This window comes from Chiloscyllium punctatum, chromosome 21 (assembly GCF_047496795.1).
Source record: "Chiloscyllium punctatum isolate Juve2018m chromosome 21, sChiPun1.3, whole genome shotgun sequence".
NCBI lineage: Eukaryota > Metazoa > Chordata > Chondrichthyes > Orectolobiformes > Hemiscylliidae > Chiloscyllium > Chiloscyllium punctatum.
In genome coordinates, this window is record NC_092759.1 from 16691340 (window position 1) to 16713378 (window position 22039).

At 47.5% G+C, this 22039-nt stretch overlaps 1 protein-coding gene across 1 annotated transcript in view; it reads right to left on the minus strand.

Annotated features, from left to right (window-relative positions):
* Positions 1–967: 967 nt before the first annotated feature.
* The window catches only part of LOC140492598 (retinal guanylyl cyclase 2-like), a 64791-nt gene continuing 43719 nt past the window's right edge, over positions 968–22039 (minus strand). The window contains exons 10-18 of the mRNA XM_072591596.1: positions 21868–22016; positions 20511–20674; positions 18404–18596; positions 14505–14679; positions 12326–12424; positions 11168–11262; positions 8057–8142; positions 4415–4496; positions 968–2320 (exon numbers count right to left, since the gene is read on the minus strand). Of these exons, the coding sequence (XP_072447697.1) occupies positions 4415–4496; positions 8057–8142; positions 11168–11262; positions 12326–12424; positions 14505–14679; positions 18404–18596; positions 20511–20674; positions 21868–22016 (1043 nt within the window). The 3' untranslated portion in view covers positions 968–2320. The remainder of the gene's footprint in view (positions 2321–4414; positions 4497–8056; positions 8143–11167; positions 11263–12325; positions 12425–14504; positions 14680–18403; positions 18597–20510; positions 20675–21867; positions 22017–22039) is intronic.

Sequence of the window (22039 nt, forward strand, 5' to 3'; positions counted from 1 at the left end):
TGTCTCCCCACGGTTAGACAGTTAGTCTGAACCATTCACCAGTTTCAGTGGGGCTGGCTGCTTTACCAGCCCCTCTCATGGCAACGGGGTCTTTGGGCGACCAATGCTGTACCCTCTGTTATGCCTCCGTCCAAACCCCATCAAAACACATCAAGCAGACAGCCGACCTTTCACCTCAATTAAAGGCAATTATAAGTGCTGCATTCCAGATGCGATTCGATTGGTCACACTTTAAGACAACTTTTCGCTTTAAGCAAAACACACTTTTATTCTTACAGCGCAGTTAAAACACAAACAAACATAAGAGAATTGGAATAACTTTAACTCAACTGAAATACTTAACAAAATGATTTAACTATACCTCATCAACTGTTCCAATATGGCAGCATCCCATAAACACATCCTTGGCAAAGGCAAATTCAGCAAAACAGTTTCACTCACGCGCTGTCTCCAGTCCAGGAGAAGGTAAAAGCGAACGAATGAGTCTAGCAGCAGAGACAGAACGAGAGAGGGAAAAGGAGAGAGAAAAAGAGAGAAAGAGAGAGAGAGACAAAGAGAGACAGAGAGGGAGAGAGAGAGACCGAGAGAAAGACAGACAGAGAGACAGAGAGAGAGAGAGAGAGAGACCGAGAGGGCGACAGACAGAGAGACTGAGGGAGAGAGAGAGAGAGACAGACAGAGAGAGAGACAGAGACAGAGAGACTGAGAGAGTCAGAGAGACAGCGAGAGAGATGTATCTAGCGGCTCCAACTCCAAAGAAACTGCAATGAAAACGAAAACCAAAAGCCTGGCTCTGTGAGAGCCTGACCCCACCTCCTTTTGTCTTCATTTTTTTTTAAAGAAAAGGACCCAAAGCTTGTTGCTTTCCCTGGAGCTGACGCCTCAGCACAAGGTTCACAACACCTGCTCTCAGGAGAAACGGGCCAGACTCTGGTTGGGGGGGGGGGGGGGAGGGAATGAGTCCACCCACAGTGTCTTAGATAGTTCTGCTAAACACTGCCATGTCATATAGCCTGCTCACAACAGTGTGGACTGGAGCACATTTTCCACACACAGGTCACAAACTTTGCTAAAAACAATGGCTTTATTAACGGTGAGAGTACCGAAAGGTAAATATTTTACGCGGCACTCGGAGCTACGGCACAAGTGCCAGTTCAATCAGCAAGTGCGCCAGCCCTCGGTGGAGATTGCCCACCTTTTTGTTTTCCTGGATAAGAGCCTCAGAATTGTTTCTCCTTTATGCCGTGTCGGCGGCGCAATGGGAATGCAGGTTATTGTTGCACCTTTGACCGCTGCTCTTGGCCACAGAATGAGGGCACACGCAGCTTCACAACTGACGCAAATGTAGAAACTGCTTTTATTTATGAAGCATGTCAGCCCCTGACCATTGGGTAGCGAGCGCTTCCTCGCGCGCTCTCTCTCATTGGGGCCTGGAAGTTGTGGGGTCAAGGCCTCCAATCCAGAGACCAGAATAACAGCATTCAGGCTGACATCCATCCCCGGTGTGTGACTGAGGGGGTGCAGCACAGCTGAGAGTGCCCTCTTTCAAGCAAGGGGGCAGAGAGAGAAACCCTCGTCATCCTGGGGCCAATATTTATTCTCCAGGCGACATTGTGAGCTTGGAATATTTGATGGCGCTCACGGAGCTGTTTTGTGGGAGCTTGCTGTGCATGTATTTCTTGGCCCTGTTTCCGGCAATACCACAATCGAAAAGTACTTGAAAATGCTTTGAGGTGGACAAGCCAGTAACGAGTGGGCAAGCCAGTAACGAGGAAGCATCCACTTGAAGTGGCATCACAATTCCCAAGCCAGCTGTCATCATGACGGCCTCTCCCCTGAGAGGCACAGTTCCTGGGTCCAATCCTTGCTCCAGATGTTTGAGTGCAGAGGGAATGCTGCGTTGCCCAGGGATGCCACCTTCCAGACGAACTACCCTCCCTAGGTAGTGGGGAGCAGAAGAGGGTCATAGACCGACGCACGGCCTGACTTCAAAGTCATTTGGGAGGGCAGGGATATGTGCTCCCTGGTGCCCTGGGGACCTGGATTTATCACTCCATTCACATTATGTTTTTGTCCAAAATAAACAGACAACCTGGTCGCCCTAATCGCATTGTCGCTTCCTGTGTGCCAACTAACCACCACATCTCCAACCACACAAGAGCAACTCCACTTCCACTCAAAAAAAGCGCGTCGTCATTGGCTGCGAAGCGTCTGTGGCATCCTTGGGCCGTGAAAGGCGCTACAGAAATGCAAGGCCGCCTTTTGGTGCCTGGGAGCAGGTGCATCGTTCTTGGCCCCCCTGGTCTGCGTTTGTGACAAGCTGGAGAAAAATAAAAGGGAAACAGGAAAAAAAAACAAGGCGCACATCTCAATCGAGGATCTGGTTTTACCGCTACCCTCAACTCCATCAGTTTAACTCCATCGGCCCGAACCATCCTCACATTTACCTGAGGGAAGAGACACTGAACTGCGTGCACTCTGGTATCATGGCAACAAGCCCATGCCTCATCTGAGAGCCGAGCTGATGATGATTGCCAGCAGGACATATGGGGGAGCTGGGGTTGAGTGGGATTCGTAGCTAAATGCAAACTGTCACATGGTAGTACAGAAATTGAAAATAGCTGTAAAATAGAGTACGCTGCTAAACATTTTGCTTCGCATTAATCAGGACCAGTGCAAGAGTGTCAAATTTCAAACAATCACAACAATGCCATCTACTGCATCTGTTGCACCCAGTGTGGTCCCTTCTACATCGGTGAGACAGGACGCTTGCGGATCGTTTCAGAGAACATCTCTGGGACATCCACACGCACCAACCCCACTGCCCTGTGTCTGAACACTTCAACTCCCTCTCCAATTCTGTCAAGAACATGCAGGTCCTGGGCCTCCTCCACCGCCAAACCGTTACCACCCGACGCCTGGAGGAGGAACGCCTCATATTCCACCTTGGGACCCCACAACAACACGGGATCCATGTGGATTTCAGCAGCTTCCTCATTTCCCCTCTCCCCCACAGTATCCCAGTCCCAAGCCTCCAACTCAGCACCGCCCTCCAGACCCATCCATCACTGACCTATCACCCTCTCCCTCACCTTCATCCACCTATCACTTTCCCAGCTACCTCCCTCCAACCAGGACCCCCCCTCCCATTTATCTCTCAGGCTTGACCCACAAGCCTCATTCCTGATGAAGGGCTTATGCCTGAAACGTCAATTTTCCTGCTCCTCAGATGCTGCCTGACCTGCTGAGATTTTCCAGCAACACACTCTCCACTCTGATCTCCAGCATCTGCAGAACTCACCTTCTCCTACAACAATTTTTACTACAGGAAAACGGGGTGCTGAATGGAAGCTGGAGTTGGCCTGCAAACTGGTGTACGCCAATGCCCCAAGTTATACATTCGAATCTTGTTCAATTCCCTCCCAGCTCCTTAACCCTCGTTAGCTCGACAACCTTCAGATCTCTGTTTTTCCTCCATTACAAACCTCTTGCATGTCTTTGATTTTAATCATCGCAGCCATTTGGAGCCTGTGTCTCCAGCTGCCTGGACCCTGAGCTCTGTAACTCCCTTCTTGATACCTCTCCAGTTCTCTCTTTCTCTCCCCTCCCCCACCCCGCACCGCCCCCACCCCGGTTAAGATACTCCTTAAAACTGATCACTTTAACCAAGCATTTGGTCACTGGACCCTAGCATCTCCTCATGCGGGAGAAAGTAAAGACTGCAGAGGCTGGAGATAAGAGTCGAGAGTGCGGTGCTGGAAAAGCACAGCTGTCAGGCAGTGTCCGAGGAGCAGGAGAGTCAATGTGTCAGACATCAGCCCCCAATCCCGATGAAGGGCTTTCGCCTGAAACATCGAATCTCCTGCTCCTCAGATGCTTTTCCATCTCCTCATGCAGCTCAGTGTCAGATTTGAGTCTCGGTTAATTTTGCCCTGGGGATGTTTTACTGCAATGGAGGTGCTTCATAAATGCAGGTTGTTGTTTTCAACGTCATCACTCTCGACTCCTGAGAACTAATGGCGAGAAAGGGCTGGGCAAGTGGGGTTGAAGGGCGGGGGTGGGGGAGGGGAATGATTACCTCTTTCAAAAGGGCTGGCACGGGCATGCTGGGCTGAAAGGCCTCATCTGTATCCCACCATTCTAAGGTGGCACCGAAATAGAGAAGAGGGCAACAAACGTTGGGCATTCTTGGCAGTTTGAGAAACGGCAGATGACAAACAAGGATCAGAAATGAAAACAGAAATTATCAGAGAAACTCAGCACATCTGGCAGCACATGTACGGAGGGGTTGCAGAGTCAACATTTCTTCAACATTCAAAAAGAGACTCATTCAAAAAGAGACCAAAATATCGGCTCTGTTCCCTCTTTCCCCAATAAAACAAGAGAAAGATAAATAAGGTTCATTATTCCGTACCTATTTCATATTGCGTGCTTTCATCAGCTTCTGCCTTCTGTCTAGGGGTACCTCCTCCAAATTAAGGCCATGGTTACTGGCTCTGACAATGAGACAGAGAGAGAGAGAGCAAGTTATTTTGCTTAAATGAGGGGCCAACATATTATATAAGGAACGTAGAGGCTTGGGAAAGAAAAAAGATTTATGAAGGTAGATGATGGTGAAATTGGTAATATCACTGGACCAGGAATCCAGAAGCTAATGGGTTCAAATCCCACTGTGGCAACTGGGGGAATGTGAATCCAACGAACAAATCTCATCTCAGACAATGTCAGCCACAAAGAAATCCAATGAGGATCCGGGAGACATTTCCCTGCGCAAAGCGTGGTGAGAATATGGAATCTGTGAGCAGAGGGGAGTGACTGCTGTAGATTTATTGAAGGGGAAGCTGGATGGGCACGAGTGAGAAAGGAAGGTTGCAGAGTTATGCAGCACGGAAACAGACCCTTCGGTCCAACTCGTCCGTGCTGATCAGATATCCTCATTTAATCTAGTCCCATTTGCCAGCACATGGCCCATATCCCGTGAAACCTTTTCTATTCATATACCTGTCTAGATGCTTGTTAAATGCTGAAATCTTATCAGCCTCCACCACTTCCTCAGGCAGCTCATTCCATACACTCACCACCCTCTGTGTGAAAAAATTTCCCCTTCGGTCCTGTTTAGATCTTACCTCTCTCACCTTAAACCTATGCCCTCTAGTTTTGGACTCCCCCATGCTGAGCTATTCATCCTATCTCCATAACATCTGTACAGTGTGGAAACAGCCACTTGGCCCAACAAATCCTTTCCCTGTAACCCTGCATTTCCCATGGCTAATCCACCAAACCTGCACATCCCTGGATACAATGGGCAATCTCCCATGGCCAATCCACTCTGGCTAATCCACCAAACCTGCACATCCCTGGATACAATGGGCAATGGCCAATCCACCCTAACCTGCACATCTTTGGACTGTGGGAGGAAACCGGAGCACCCAGAGGAAACCCACGCAGACACTGGGAGAATGTGCAAACTCCACACAGACTGTCGCCCGAGGCCGGAACTGAACCAAGATCACTGGCGTTATGAGGCAGCAGTGTTAACCACTGAGCCACCGTGCCGCCCCTCATAAGTTATACGCCTCTATAAGGTCACCCCTCAGCCTTACTCTTGCCCCTATTTCTTGTGTTCAGGTACATGGTGAATTAATGGAGGAACAGGAGAAGACCATTCAGCCCATCAAGCCTTTAGACCAACCAATTTGATCATGGCTGATCTTCTATCTCAACTCCCCCCCACCTCCCCCCCACCCCACCATTCTTATAAACTCATACAGTAATATAGCATGGAAACAGGCCCTTCAGCCCAAACTGATCCGTGTTGACTATGGTGCCCACTCAGCAAGTTTCAATTGTCTCTACTTGGTCCGTATGTCTCTAAACCCTTCCCACCGACGTACCTATCCAAATTTTTTTAAAATGTTGATATTGTACTTGCCTCAACCACTTTCTCTGGCAGCCCATTCCATAGATGCACCACTGTCTGTGTGAAGAAGTTGCATCTCAGGTCCTTCTTCAATCCTTCCCCTCTCACCTCAAACCTACGCCCTTGAGTTTTCAAATCCCCGCCCCGGGGAAAAATCTACATAAGATCATAAGACATTGGAGTGGAAATAAGGCCATTCAGCCCATCGAGTCCACTCCGCCATTTAATCATGGCTGATGGGCATTTCAACTCCATTTACCCGCACTCTCCCCATACCCTTTAATTGCTTGCAAGATCAACAATTTATCAATCTCTGCCTTGAAGACATTTAATGTCCTGGCCTCCACTGTTCTCCGTGGCAATGAATTTCACAGGCCCACCACTCTCTGGCTGAAGAAATATCTCCCTCATTTCTGTTCTAAATTGTAAGTTTCTATTAGATCTTCCCTCAACCTTCTAAACTTTAATGAATACAATCCCAGGATCCTCAGCTGTTCATTGTATGTTAGACCTCCCATTCCAGGGATCATCCATGTGAATCTGCGCTGGACACGCTCCTGGGCCAGTATGTCCTTCCTGAGGTAGATGCATGCATTTATCCTATCTATCTCCCTCAGGGTTTTATACACCTCAATAAGGTCACTCCTCATTCTCCAATAACCCAAGGAATTAGGTCCTATCCTGGCCAACCTCTCCCTATTACTCAGGCCTTTCTTTACTCAGAGTGTAGTAGGGGCATGGAATGCACTGTCTGCAACAGTAGTAGAAGACTTGCCAACTTTAAGGGTATTTAAATGGTCATTGGATAGGCATATGGAATAGTGTAAGAGAGATGGGCTTCAGCCTGGTTTCACAGATGACATAACATCGAAGGCTGAAGGGCCTGTACAGCATTGTAATGTTCTATGTACCAATCCTGGCAACATCCTCATAAATCTTTTTTGTACTCTTTCCAGCTTAACTATGTCTTTCCTATAACAAGGTGACCAAAACTATACACAATACTCCAAGTGTGGCCTCACCAAAGTCTTAGACAACTGTAACAAAACGTCTGTGTGATCTCCATGTATGTGACATCATTAGTGTTGTGAAATTTGAGTGCCAAAGAATCATCAGCTACTGAGTGAAAGGTTTATCAACATCGTGAGTGGCCTACCCCTTATTCTGAGACTGTATCCCCTTATTCAGACTGTATCCAGTCAGCGTGAAGGGAAATAAAAACAGACATTGTGTCTATATCCACCCTGTAATACCCTGTAGAATTTTGTAAGTATCCATGCACTCGTCTCTCAGATGTTGAATACAGGCCCCTGTTTCCTCAGTCTTTCTTTCTGAGGGGAAATGGCCATCTCACCCATACTCTCACTATTACTCAAGGAAAAAAACAAAGAATAATGAACAAAGAAAATTTACAGCCCAGGAACAGCCCTCCAAGCCTGAACCGATCCAAATCCACTGTCTAAACCTATCGCCCAATTCCTAAGCATCTGTATCCCTCTGCTCTCCACCTACCCATGCATCTGTCCAGACACACCTTAAATGAATCTACCGTGTCTGCCTCTACCACCTCTGCTGGCAGTGCCTTCCAGGCACCTACCACCCTCTGTGTAAAATACTTTCTGCGTGTATCCCCCCTTGAACTTCTATCCTCTCACCTTGAACACGTGACCTCTCGTTATTGAATCCTTCACCCAGGGATGAGGGGTTCTTGCTCTATACATTCTGGACTAGTGGTGCTGGAAGAGCACAGCAGTTCAGGCAGCATCCAAGTAGCTTCAGTTGTACCTCAATTCCAACTGTCGCCCTCAACTCCAAATCCTTTCATTCCCTTTCTCAACAAAAGTCTAGCAACGGCAGTCTTCAAAGCTTCAGCCCCACCCCTCCCCGGAGAGTTTTTGTGTTAAATTTGGGGGTGGTTTGTGTGAATGCACCTGTTCTGACATCTTCCGCCACCCCCCACCCTGAGAAGCCAGCTCCACATTTTAAGGTTCCTCACCAATCTTTGCACCTCACTGTTCACCCCATTCCCTACCAGGGAATACAGTTCCTATCTATCCACCCGATCGATCATCTCAAACACCTCAGTGAGAGGAAACCTTGAGTGTAACGCAATAGCCATCAAAAGTTGACACCTACCCTGGTAAGAGATCTGGTGGCGTTGGCAATGGTTTATTAAAGCCCTCTCTTCCAACCAGCCAAAAGGTATCCTCAAAGCCTTTGCCCTTAAGGATGCAAGCACAATGAATGTTAAACACTTCACGAACTTATTCAAGCACTTTCTTCATGACAGTCACTTAGAACTCCTCTCTGCCCCCCCTCAAACAGCAGGCCGAAGGAAGACGTCGAGTGTGTGGTGCTGGAAAAGCACAGCAGGTCAGGCAGCATCCAAGGAGCAGGAGGATCGATGGATGAGGTGCACCTTCCTCCTTGAGACCCTCCAACCACATGGGATCAATGTGGATTTCACCAGTTTCCTCATTCCCCTCCCTCCCCCCCAACTTTATCCCAGATCCAACCCTCCAACCCGGCACCGCCCTCATGACCTGTCCCACCTGTCCATCTTCCTTCCCACCTATCCGCTCCATCCTCCTCTCCAACCTATCACCAATCCCCTCACCTCCATCCACCTATTACACTCTCATCTAGCTAACAGTGGGGAAGAAGCTGTTCTTGATCCTACTGCAGCTAAAAGGTGGGGCTGAGCTGCCTCCTAGAACCATCCACTGACCCACAGTGACATTAGCGAGGGAGGGAGTTCGAGAAGTTTGAAAGAATGGAGATATATTTCCAATTCTGGATGGACAGTGGCTCAGAGGGGAACTTATAGGGGCTGACGTTCCCACGGAGATGCTGTCTTTGTCTTTCTAGACGGTAACGATCGTGGGCTTGGCAGAGTCTGTCCAAGGAGCCTTGGTGAATTTCTGCAATGCATCTTTTGATGGTAAAGACTACTGCTACTGAGTGTCGGTGAGGGAGGGAGTGGATGTGATGTCAATCAAACGGGAGGCTCCTTTGCCCCTGGATGGAGTCGAGCTTCTTAAGCGTTGTTGGATTTGCCCCCACCCAGGGCAAGCGGGGAGTATTTCCTCACACTCCTGGCTTGGGCCTTGTCGATGGTGGGACAGGCTTTGGGGAGTCAGGAAGGGAGTTACTCACTGGAGTATTCCTAGCCTCTGATGTACTCTTCTATATGATGAGTCCAGTTGAGCTTTTGCTCATCGGTAAGCCCCCAGGAGAGGAAGATTCAGTGACGGTGACACCACTGGGAGTCAAGAAGCTATGTGCAGTTTCTCCCTTGTCGGAGATGGTCATTTCTGTCTTCCAGAGTGCCATCCAGTCTGTCTCTCACAAACTGCTATTGCACCACATTCCCGGAGGACTTTTCTCCTTTAGACTTTTTAAATCTAATTCCCTTTCGAAGGCCACGATTGAATCTGCCGCCACCACACGCACTCAGGCAGTACGCTCCAAGTTGCTCACACCTGCCTCACTAAAAAACACACTTGTCCTCCTGCCGCCTCTAGCTCCTTCGCCAATCACTGACAGACCGTGCCCCCAGTTGTGGAAGCAGTAAGAACTTGGCATAATGCTGTGTGATGGGATATTTGATCAAGGTAAAAGGTAGGGTTTTTGCCTGAAACGTCGATTTTTCTGCTCCTCGGATGCTGCCTGTCCTGCTGTGCTTTTCCAGTACTAATCTAATCTTGACTCTAATCTCCGGCATCTGCAGTACTTGCTTTCACCAAGGTAAAAGATGTATGGCTCTCACCTTTTGTGGAAAAATATTGCTGGAGACAAAGACTGAGGTTGTGTAATTATAATTTGACGAAATATAGGGAGCGTATCCTGAGCTTCTAATTTTCTCTGATTGAGCAACATCAAACAACAAAGGCATTAGGCACTGTGTTTATCTTAATCTTGAAATACTACATTCAAAATTAAAAATCACTCAACACCAGATTGTAGTCCAACAGATTTGTCTGGAAGCACTAGTTTTCTGGGAGCAGCTCCTTCATCAGGTGGTTGTCTGTCAGTCATTGACAACCACCTGATGAAGGTTAAAAATCACACAACACCAGGTTATAGTCCAACCAGGTTTAATTGGAAGCACCAACTTTCGGAGCGACGTTCCTTCATCAGGTGGTAGTGGCCACTACCACCTGATGAAGGAGCATCGCTCCGAAAGCTAGTGCTTCCATTTAAACCTGTTGGACTATAACCTGGTGTTGTGTGAATTTTAACTTTGTACACCCCAGTCCAACACCAGCACCACCAAATCCTGGCTACTGTATTCAAGATTACTCGAGTGCAGAATGTAAGCAAGGTTGTTCGTGATCATTGTATAAATTTCAGCCAACTATTCGGCTCAAGAGACAGTGCTGTTAGACTGTGGCAGCCTCTTCATGAATTCACAAAAAATAAAAGGTCCTTGAAACAAGACTCAAACTCTCAGACTCAGTAATTTCCTCAACGCCAGGTTATACTGCCGTCGGTCCTTGCAAGTCGCCTCCCCAACATTAACCTTCTGTGTGACCTTGACCACTTCAATCAGATCTCATCTTCACCTTTCCTGATCTAAAGAAACAATTCCGGCCCTTCCACATTAAAGTAGTCTTGGAACCATTCTGCTATATCTCTGCCAAACCCTCTCTAATGCGTTCACATCATTCTTAAAGTGTCACACCCAGAATTAAACACAGTAATTTAATAAGGGGCAAGACACTCTGGCTTCTGGACCCTGCCCCAATATTTATATGGCCCACAATTCTATATATTTCAGTAACCTGTCTTGCCACCTTCAATCGTCCGTCTAGAAAAGCTCTTGAACTTGGATTCCGCCAGTTCCAGTACCAGTACCGCCAGTTCCAGTACCAGTACCACCAGTTCCAGTACCAGTACCAGTACCACCAGTGATTCCGCCAGTGCCAGTACCAGTACCAGTACCGCCAGTTCCAGTACCAGTGCCGCCAGTGATTCCGCCAGTTCCAGTACCAGTACCGCCAGTTCCAGTACCAGTACCGCCAGTGATTCCGCCAGTTCCAGTACCAGTACCGCCAGTGATTCCGCCAGTTCCAGTACCAGTACCGCCAGTTCCAGTACCAGTACCGCCAGTGATTCCGCCAGTTCCAGTACCAGTACCGCCAGTGATTCCGCCAGTTCCAGTACCAGTACCACCAGTTCCAGTACCAGTACCGCCAGTGATTCCGCCAGTTCCAGTACCAGTACCACCAGTTCCAGTACCAGTACCTTCAATTCTGTCTTCCCTCGCAGTTCGACTTTGTAGCCCAGGTTGAGGTTCATTAAAATGGTGACTGTGCTTTCATTCAAGTGGATTCGATAGGCTGAAAACAGAGATATTTCGATTATACCTAAACAGATGCATAATTATTCCAAGCGTAGAAAACACCAGAGACTGAGTTACATCCTGGAATCTACTGAAAGTGCTTGGACAGATTATACAGAGAATAACAGATACCCCGGGAGTGACTTACAGAATGGAATCTAATTGAGGGGTTCAGGGTGGTTTATATACAGAATAACAGATACCCCGGGAGGGAGTTACAGACTGGAATCTAATCGAGGGGTTCAGGGTGGTTTATATACTGAATAACAGATACCCTGGGAGGGAGTTACAGACTGGAATCTAATTGAGGGGTTCAGGATGGTTTATATAAAGAATAGCAGATACCATGGAGTGAGTTACAGACTGGAATCTAATCAAAAGGTTTGAACAGTTTGCAAGTTATTACAGTAATTCTGTGAAATGATTAAATGATCATGGTGCTACTGGGGAGGCAGTTCCGGGATACTGACCCAGTGATGCTTAAGGAACAGCCTCATAAGATGAACTAAACGCCTCATAGGGAGTTTATGGCCATGACCATTTGATTCAGGGCATGAGATGGAGCTCTGCGGATGTGCTCTACAGGGCTCGCTCCTCCACCTTTCGGAAGTGTCTGTAAGGGATTAGTCCTATCTCAGTGAGATTCTCAGTGGTCGCTTTAGTGATTGGCAGTGGGTAGGTATTGTTTTGGACAGGTGTAGCACTCCTCCTGTAACCATAGCCACTCAACAACCCAACACAGAAAGCAACTAAAATTAAATAGTGAGTTCATTTTCAGAACCAGCCTAGGTAACAGGGTAACCATGGCAACCGATTCATTCATAACAAGATCTTATTATACTGCTCGTGGGAATGGCCACATCAATTGTTTATCTTCTGTGATGCTGGTCGAGTCAAGATGCCTGGGTGAGAACCCACCCCACCTCTTCGCCACCACCTTCCACTCCCCACTCAACACTCTCCTTCAAAATGGCGGTCATAGAGTCATAGAGATGTACAGCACGGAAACAGAATCTTCTATGCCCATGAGAAACCTCGCCTTCATCGAGCCCAATACTCACGCAAGCCGGTGGACTCCATCCGTGAAGCAGTGTTGACTGTGTCTCCGAAGAGGCAGTACCTTGGCATGGTCAGTCCTACCACCCCTGCTACACACGGACCTTGGGAAAAGAAACAGAGCTTAAAGATGTGCCCTTAATGCTCACCACTCCTTCCCTCTTTTAACCGAGAGCCGCCACCAGAAAGTCCTTTTCTTTCGTTTGTCCGTCGTTCAGCGAGAGAAGCAGGATGCTCACCCTCCGGCAACCAAACGCAAGAGCTGCTCCAACAACACCTTGCATTTGCGTAGTGCTTTTCACATGGCGAAGCATCACCGGAGCAAGATTCAACATCGACTACGTGTGGACTTGTAAGGGTAGGTTGCCAAAAACCTTATCAAACAGGGTAACTTTTTAAAACTAAAGATTTCCATTTCTATAGTGCCTTTCTTTGACCACCGGATATCCCAAAGAATTCTGGTCACTGCCGCACTGCTATTCATGGGAGTTTTGCTGTCTGCTAGCTAGAGGCCATACTTCCCATGTTCCAACAATGACTCCCCTAGATGTAGGTTTGCTCGCTGAGCTGGAAGGTTAATTTCCAGGCGTTTCGTCACCCTGCTAGGTAACATCTTCAGTCAGCCTCAGGCGAAGCACTGTACATGATTCCTGCTTTCTACTTATATGTTTGGGTTGGTGATGTCATTTCCTGTGGTAATGTCATTTCCTGTTCTTTTTCTCAGGGGATGGTAGATGGGGTCTAACTCGACATGTTAGACATCTACCACCCTCCTGAGAAAAAGAACAGGAAATGACATCACCAACCCAAAGAAACCCAAACATGCAGAAAGTAGGAATCATGTACAGTGCTTCGCCTGGAGGCCCACTGAAGATGTTACCTAGCAGGGTGACGAAACGTCTGGAAACGAACCTTCCAGCTCAGTGAGCAAACCTACATCCAGAACCTCAACCTGAGCTACAAATCTTCTCAAAACTTGCTAAGTGACTGCCCCTCGGAAAATGTATTTCACTAGCGGTAATGCATTTTGGGACATTCCAAAGATGTTAAAGGAACTCACTAAAATAAAACAAGGAACTGCCGATGCTGGAAATCTTAAACAGAAATAGAAATTGTTGGAGAAACTCAGCATGTCTGGCGGCATCAGTGGAGAGAGAAACAGAGTTAACATTGACTTAGAGGTGCCGGTGTTGGACTGGGGTGGACAAAGTTAGAAATCACACAACCCCAGGTTATAGTCCAACAGGTGTATTTGGAAGCACTAGCTTTCAGAGCGCTGCTTCTTCTACCTGATGAAGGAGCGACGCTCCGGAAGCTGGTGCTTCTAAATACACCTGTTGGACTATAACCTACTGTTGTGTAAGAGTTAACACTAACTGTGTTCTCAGTTAGTTCACAGACACTACCAATCCTGCTGAGTTTCTCCAGCAACTTCTGCTTTTGTCATTTTAGAAATGCAAGCTGTTTCTTGTTTTTAATTCACTCTTTTCGACTCGCTCCAGAATGTTAGTTTTTTTTTCCCCTCTGGAGTCACATGCAGGCCAGACCAGGTAAAGACATCTGATTTCCTTCCCTGCAGGAATCTGATGGGATTTCAACCCCTGACCTTTCTCTTTATTATTCACTTGTAGAACATAGAAGGCGACAGTGCAGTACAGGCCCTTCAGTCCTCGATGTTTGCGCCAACCTGTGGAACTAATCTGAAGCCCATCGAACCTACACTATTTAATCATTCATATGTTTATCCAATGACCATTTAAATGCCCTTAAAGTTGGCGAGTCTACTACTGTTGCAGATAAGGCGTTCCACACCCCCTATTACTCTCCGAGTAAAGAAACTACCTCTGACACCTGTCCAATATCTATCACCCCTCAATTTAAAACTCTGTCCCCTCGTGCTAGCCATCACTTGTATCACTGGTTGGGCCAGCATTCATTAGTTGTCCTTGAGAAGATGGGATGAGCTCCCTTCTTGAACCGCTGCAATCCACATGCTGTAGGTAGACCCACACAGTGCCGTTAACTGAAATTAAATCCCACCCAATGCTGTGGGGGGGATCCGAACCCGTGTCCCTACTGTATTAGCCTGGGCCTCTACATTACCAACGACATAAACAATGTACTGCCACCTCCTTTGAAGAAAAGACTTATTTGGAAGGCTAAACGTTGACAGCCAGGACGTACCTGAGTGCAATCCGATCCGGATCCGCACTGGAACGTCGGGCATGTGCCTCATCTTGAAGGTGCCGATGCTGCTGAGGATGTCCAGGGACATGTTAGCAATTTCTGCCGCATGCCGGTTGCCATTGCGAGCTGGAAGTCCGGATGCTACCATGTACGCGTCTCCAATCGTTTCAACCTGAAAACACAGACTGCAAGACTGACCCGGCACAGAAGGAGGCCGCTCACTCGGCCAGTCATGGCTCTTTCAGAAACATTGCTGACGGACCCCTGCTGTACCAAGGATGTTGTGGAACTTGGAAGGGTTCGGAAAAGATTTACAAGGATGTTGCCGGGTTTGGAGGGTTTGAGCTACAGGGAGAGGCTGAACAGGCTGGGGCTGTTTTCCCTGGAACGTCAGAGGCTGAGGGGTGACCTTATAGAGGTTTATAAAATCACGAGGGGCATGGATAGGGTAAATAGGCAAAGTCTTTTCCCTGGGATGGGGGGAGTCCAGAACTAGAGGGAATAGATTTCAGCTGAGAGGGGAAAGGCACCTGAGAGGGCAACGTTTTCACACAGCGGATGATGCGTGTATGGAATGAGCGTTTATAAAATCATGAGGAGCCTGGAAAGGATAAATAGACAAGGTCTTTTTCCCTGGGATGGGGGAGTCCAAAAATAGAGGACATAGGTTTAGGGTGAGAGGGGAAAGATATAAAAGAGATCTAAGGGGCAACTTTTTCACTCAGAGGGTGGTGCATGTATGGAATGAGCTGCCAGAGGGAGTGGTGGAGGCTGGTACAATTACAGCATTTAAAAGACATCTGGATGGGTATATGAATAGGAAGGGTTTGGAGGGATATGGGCCAAGTGCTGGCAAATGGGACTAGATTAATTTCAGATATCTGGTTGGCATGGACGAGCTGGACCGAAGGGTCTGTTTCCATGCTGTACAGCTCTATGACTCTCGATAGTAATGCTGGAAAGGAATAGTGAGTTTAACAATTTGCCATATGCTTGTCAGGACTCAACACAAGAAAACCACATTTCGAGAGGACAGTGTATACAACATGAGAAGAAGGTGCTGCTGGGTGGGACTATGGTTGGCACGGAGACACACCAGGAACAGTGAACAAATCCTGTTCTGAAGGGTTGCTGGACCCAAAAAGCCAACTCTGCTTTCCCCCTCCACAGATGCTGCCAGACCTGCTGAGTTTTTCTGGCAAGTTCGGCTTTTGTTTCTGTACAAATCTCCATTGCAACTGATGTGCGTGGAGCTTCCCAGCGCAACGTAGTGGGAACATTGACGATGGTAGTCATCGACGGAAACTGAAATCAATCATGGCTTAATCTGGAAAGTGGCCAGACTTTTCGCTGACAGAATTGAATAAAATGTTCCCGGTGTGTTTATTGTTCATCTCTAATTGCCCTCTTAAGATTTATAAGCATTCAGATGTGCACTTGCGATGTCAAGGATATGGGCCAAGGACTGGGAAATGGGATTAGAACAGTTAGGTACTGGAGGAGGGTCACTGGACCCGAAACATTCACTGATTACTCTCTCACAGATGCTGCCAGACCTGCTGAGCTTTTCCAGCAACTTCTGTTTTACAGCATCAGCAGTTCTTTCAGTTTTTATTCAGAGTAGTCAGGTGGTTGTTTATAACCAACACAGATTTGATGGGCCAAAGGGCCCTTTCTCAGTGTTTGGAGACCTCTATGACTCAAACTCAGTGGCTTGCTAGAGTTATAAGTGAGAGCAGGTAGGAATCAGCCATATCATTGTGGGTTTGGATAAGTGAATTAGTCCGATGACAATGCAAAGCTTCATGGTCATTATTTCAGTGTTTTCTTCCAAATACATTAATTAAATGAATTTCAAATTTAAGTATTGGGATTTGAACTTATGACTGCAGATGATCAGTCCAGGCCTCTGGGTTATTAATCCAGTGGCTTTACCACTGGGCTACTGTCCCAGTAAGAGTCTCAATGGACATAGAAAGGAGAAGGGGGTTTTAAGAGTCAGTGATACACAAACCACTTCTTTCCCCAGACAGCAGTGAGGGAATGGAATTGGCTCCTAAGGCTTTGTTATCAAGGTGAACATTGTCCATATATTTCAGGGCATGTTTGGTATGCTTTCCTTTATTGGTCAGAGTATTGAGTACAGGAGTTGGGAGGTCATGCTGCGGCTGTACAGGACATTGGTTAGGCCACTGTTGGAATGTTGCGTGCAATTCTGGTCTCCTTCCTATTGGAAAGATGTTGTCAAACTTGAAAAGGTTCAGAAAAGATTTACAAGGATATTGTCAGGGTTGGAGGGTTTGATCTACAGGGAGAAGCTGAACAGGCTGGGGCTGTTTTCCCTGGAGCATTGGAGGCTGAGGGGTGACCTTATAGAGGTTTACAAAATTATGAGGGGCATGGATAAGATAAATAGACAAAGCCTTTTCCCTGGGGTTGGGGAGTCCAGAACTAGAGGGCATAGGTTTAGGGTGAGAGGGGAAAGATATAAAAGAGACCTAAGGGGCAACTTTTTCACACAGAGGGTGGTACGCGTATGGAATGAGCTGCCAGAGGAAGTGGTGGAGGCTGATACAATTGCAACATTTAAAACGCATCTGGATGGGTATATGAATAGGAAGGGTTTGGAGGGATATTGGCCGGGTGCTGGCAGGTGAGACTAGATTGGGTTGGGATATCTGGTCGGCATGGATGGGTTGGGCCAAAGGGTCTGCTTCCATGCTGTACATCTCTATGACTCTAAACATGCAAGACAGAAAAGAACAGAAAGATGGGGGCGGGGGTTGGTGAAATGCTGAAGAGATGGAGAAGTTTCACATGAAGGGCCTAGAGTGAGTTTTTTAAAAAAGATTTATGCATTTTGTGGGGTGTGGGTATCTTTGGCTGGGCCCAGCATTTATTTCCCGTCCCTAGTTGCCCCTTGAGAAGGTGGTAGGCTGAGCTGCCTTCTTGAACCGCTGCAGTCCATCTGCTGAAGGTTGACCCACCCAGTGCCATCAAGGAGGGAATTCCTGGATTTTGAGTCAGTGACAGTGTTTTATTTGACGTCAAGGAACGACTTTCCAAGTCAGGATGACAAGTGGCTCAGAGGAGAACTTGAAGGTGGTGGTGTTCCCGTGTATCTGATTAGATTAGATTCCCCTTCAGTGTGGAAACAGACTCTTTGGCCCAACAAGCCCACACTGACCCTCTGAAGAGTAACCCATCCAGATCCATTTCCCTCTGACTAGTGCACCTAACACAGTGGGCAATTTGGCATGACCAATTTACATGACCTGCACTTCTTTGGACTGTGAGAGGGAACCAGAACACCCAGAGGAAACCCACGCAGACACGGGGAGAATGTGCAAACTCCACACAGACAGTTGCTTGAGGCTGGAATCGAACTGGGACCCTGGAGCTGTGAGGCAGCAGTGCTAACCACTGAGCCACCGTGCTGCCCCTGTTCTTGTAGATGGAAGTGGTTGTGGGTTTGGAAAGTGCTGTCTGAGGATCTTTGGTGAATTACATCCTGTAGATGGTACACACTGCTGCTACGGTGGAGGAGTGTGTGTGTGGTGTCAATCAAGCAGGTGCTGCTTTGTCCTGGATGGTGTCAAGTTTCTTGAGTGTTACTAGGGCTGCCCCCATCCAGGGGCAAGTGGGGAGTATTCCCTCACACTCCTGACTTGTGCCTTGTTGATGGTGGGACAGGCTTTGGGGAGTCAGGAGGGAAATTACTCACCTCAATATTCCTAGCCTCTGACCTGCTGTATGCTTTATACTTGCGTACAAAAGTTTGTATATAATTAGGACTGAGTAAGCCTCTGACACACAGCGAGATCGCCTCTGAGTGACCGTCTGAATTTGTCAAATACAGCCTGACCAAGCTTAGCTGTTCACTCCGAGCTAACTACCTTGTAGACATCGTGGGATCCGATGATGGCGTCGAACAAAGTGTAAAGGTCGTTGAGAAGGTCAACCACCTCGATGGGATCGCTCATGGCTGAGATGGTGGTGAAGCCAACAATGTCACTGAAGTAGATGGTCACCTGCTCGAAATGTTCAGGCTCCACCGGGTCCCCCGTCTTCAGTGCCTGGGCGACAGAGCTGGGCAAGTAAGGAAGGAACGGTGAGTCAGCAATCTCTGACTGGTAATCATACTGACACTATCAGGGAGAACAGCGCTTGACGCAGGGGCGTGGGTAGCACTGGGATGGCCATTATTTGATGCCCCTCCCTAACTGACCCTTGAGAAGGTGCTGGTAAGCCACTATCCTGAGGGCAGTTAAGAATCAACCAGATTGGCTATGGGTTTGGAGTCACATGTAGGTCAAACCCGACTAAGGGAGGCAGATTGCTGTCCCTAAGGAGCGTTAGTGAACCAGATGGATTTTTTTTTAAAAAGCAATTGGTGGCCAGGCATGTTGAAAGATGTGTTAGAGGATCATTGGGTTTGTAAATCGACGCAGAGAGTGTAAAAGCAAGGAAATGATGCCACACCTGTATAAATCATAGGTCGTTCCTCATTTGGAGTATTGTGTTCAATTCATACAATCCCTACCGTGTGGAAACTGTCCATTCGGCCCATCGAGTACACACTGACCCTCCGATGAGCATCCCACCCAGGCCCAATCTATCCCTGTATTTCCCATGGCTAACCCAATTAGCCTGCACATCCCTGGGCACTATGGGACAATTTAGCACGGCCAATCCACCCTAACCTGCACATCCCTGGGCACTATGGGACAATTTAGCATGGCCAATCCACCCTAACCTGCACATCCCTGGGCACTATGGGACAATTTAGCATGGCCAATCCAGCCTAACCTGCACATCTTTGGCCTGTGGGAGGAAACCAGAGCACGCGGAGGAAACTCACACAGACAAGGGAAAAATGTGCAAACTTCACACAGACAGTCATCCGAGTGTGGGATTGAACCCGGGGCCCTGGTGCTGTGAGGCAGCCGTGCTAACCACTAAGCCACTGTGCCACCCTAGTTCTGGGCACTTTTTTAAGGAAGGATGTTAAAGCCCTAGAGAGCGAGAGAATGATACCAGAAATGAGGGGTTTTAGATACAAGGAAGGATTAGAGAAATTGGGCTTATTGTCTTTGGTGTCATGGTAACCTTACTAAGGTGTCCAAAGTAATGAACAATTTTGACAGGGGAAACAAGGATGTTCTATCTCCAGTAGCAACTAGGGGGTCACAACTTCAAGATCGTCAGCAAGAGAGCTAGGAGTGAGACAAGGAGAACCATCTTTACTCAGAATTGTTCGGATTTGGAATGTGTTCCTGTGGGAGACTGATGGAGGCAGATTCCATTGGAGGTTTCAAAAGTGAGCCACATACACAGAGGGACCTTGATTATCTGAAGGACACAGGCGGGGAGTATTTCGTTCGGTTAATCAAATCCCAGATAATCGAATGCCGGATAGTTTAGCCAAGCAATGTTGCCAGATAACCCAATATTTGTATAATTGAGTGCAGGAATATCAAGGTTCCTCTGTATATTTGACAGTGATGAATTTAGAAGGCTAGAGAGGGGAACTAGCTGGGTATTGGAGGGAGAAATGTGAAGGAACATAGGGAAGCTGGGAGAGAGAGAATGAGAGAGCCTCAAGATCCTCCAGAACAGCCAATGAAGTAATTGAAGTGCAGTCACTATTGCCATTTAGGCACCATGGCAGCCAATTTGCACGTGTTCTCACATGCAATAATGCCCACATAATCGATTTTTAGTGATGTTGGATATCGGGAGGATGTCCCTGTGATTCTTTGCAAAGAGGGGCCGTGGGATTATTTTTATAATCGCCTGACAAGCTAGACTTTGGTTTGATGTGCTGTCTGAAAGTTGGGGTCTCAGACAGTGCAGTACTCCCTTAATACTGCACTGGGAGAACGGTAGATGGGATATCCACCCAGCTATGTCACCCACAGCCTCCTCTCCCTCAGCCCAATGCCTCTGTTCACAGGAAGACTAAAGGGGTAGGTGGGGTTTGTGGGTACGTTTGGCACTCACTATGGCAACATCTGCGTTAGGAGTTGATCGGTTTTCTGCTTCTCGATCTCCAGCTCCTCCGTCCTCTCCTTGATCAGGTCCTCCAGATTGCTGGAGTATTGCTCCAGCATCCGCAGCATCGAGTCAATAATGTTGGTCTTCTTGCCCTTGTTAATATTTTTAAACTACCAGCACAGGGAACAAACAACATGGAAGATCAGCTCTCCTGAATCTTGCCGAAAAGGCAAACGTGTGCATTTTTAATTAATTAGATGTTGGGATCACTGTCTCGACCAACGTTTATTGCTAACCACATAAAGAGTCAACCACATTGCTGTGGATCTGAAGTTACATGTAGGCCAGACCAGGTAAAGATGGCTGGTTCCTTGCCTAAAGGATATTAGTGAACCTTTTTCTGTCAATCAACATGGTCATCATTAGATTCTTATTTCTAGATTTTCATTTTACTGAAGTCAAATTCCATAATTTGGTACATTTGCCTTTATTGGTCAGAGTATTGAGTACAGGAGTTGGGAGATCATGTTGCAGCTTTACAGGACATTGGTTAGGCCACTTTTTGAATGCTGTGCATGCAATTCTGGTCTCCCTATTCCAGGAATGGTGTTGTGAAACTTGAAATGGCTCAGAAAAGATTTACAAGGATGTTGCCAGGGCTGGAGGGTTTGAGCTACAGGGAGAGGCTGAATCGGCTGGGGCTGTTTTTCCTGGAACATCGGAGACTGAGGGGGGGTAATCTTATAGAGGTTTATAAAATCATGAGGGGTATGGATAGACAAAGTTTTTTTTTCCTGGAGTCAGGGAATCCAGAACTAGAGGGGCATAGGTTTAGGATGAGAGGGGAAAGATATAAAATGGACCTAAGGGGCAACTTTTTCACCCAGAGGGTGGAACGTGTGTGGAATGAGCTGCCAGAGGATGTGGTGGAGGCTGGTACAATTGCAACATTTAAGAGGCATCTGGATGGGTATATGAATAGGAAGGGTTTGGAGGGAAATGGGCCAAATGGGACTAGATTAATTTAGGATATCTGGTCAGCAAGAACCAGGGTTCTTGGATTAACAGGGTTTATGCCAGAAACGTCAATGCTCCAGCTCCTCAGATGCTGCCTGACCTGCTGTGCTTTTCCAGCACCACACTCTTGACTTCCTGGTTTAACAGCCCAGAGACAATACCACGAGGCCATTGCCACGTCTTTTCACTTCAAAATCATCAAGACACAATGCAAGAATGCCATAATTTCAAACAATGCATACTGCAGGAGACAAGCGTGCAAAAAAATTTGTATACTTTTACACAGTCAATTTCGGAGCCTCTAACAGGTCCGAGAGTGTGCCTGGGTGGGAGAGGTGGTGCTGACCTGGTCAAAGATCTGGTCGAAGTTGGGTCGTCTCTCAGGCTGCTCACTCCAACATTGCTTCATGATCTGGATACACTCCATGGGAGCAAGATCTGGTGAGACGGAGGGCCGGCACAGGGGCGGAGGCTTCTGTACTTTCTTAACAATATCTGAAAAGGAACAGAAGCAGCTT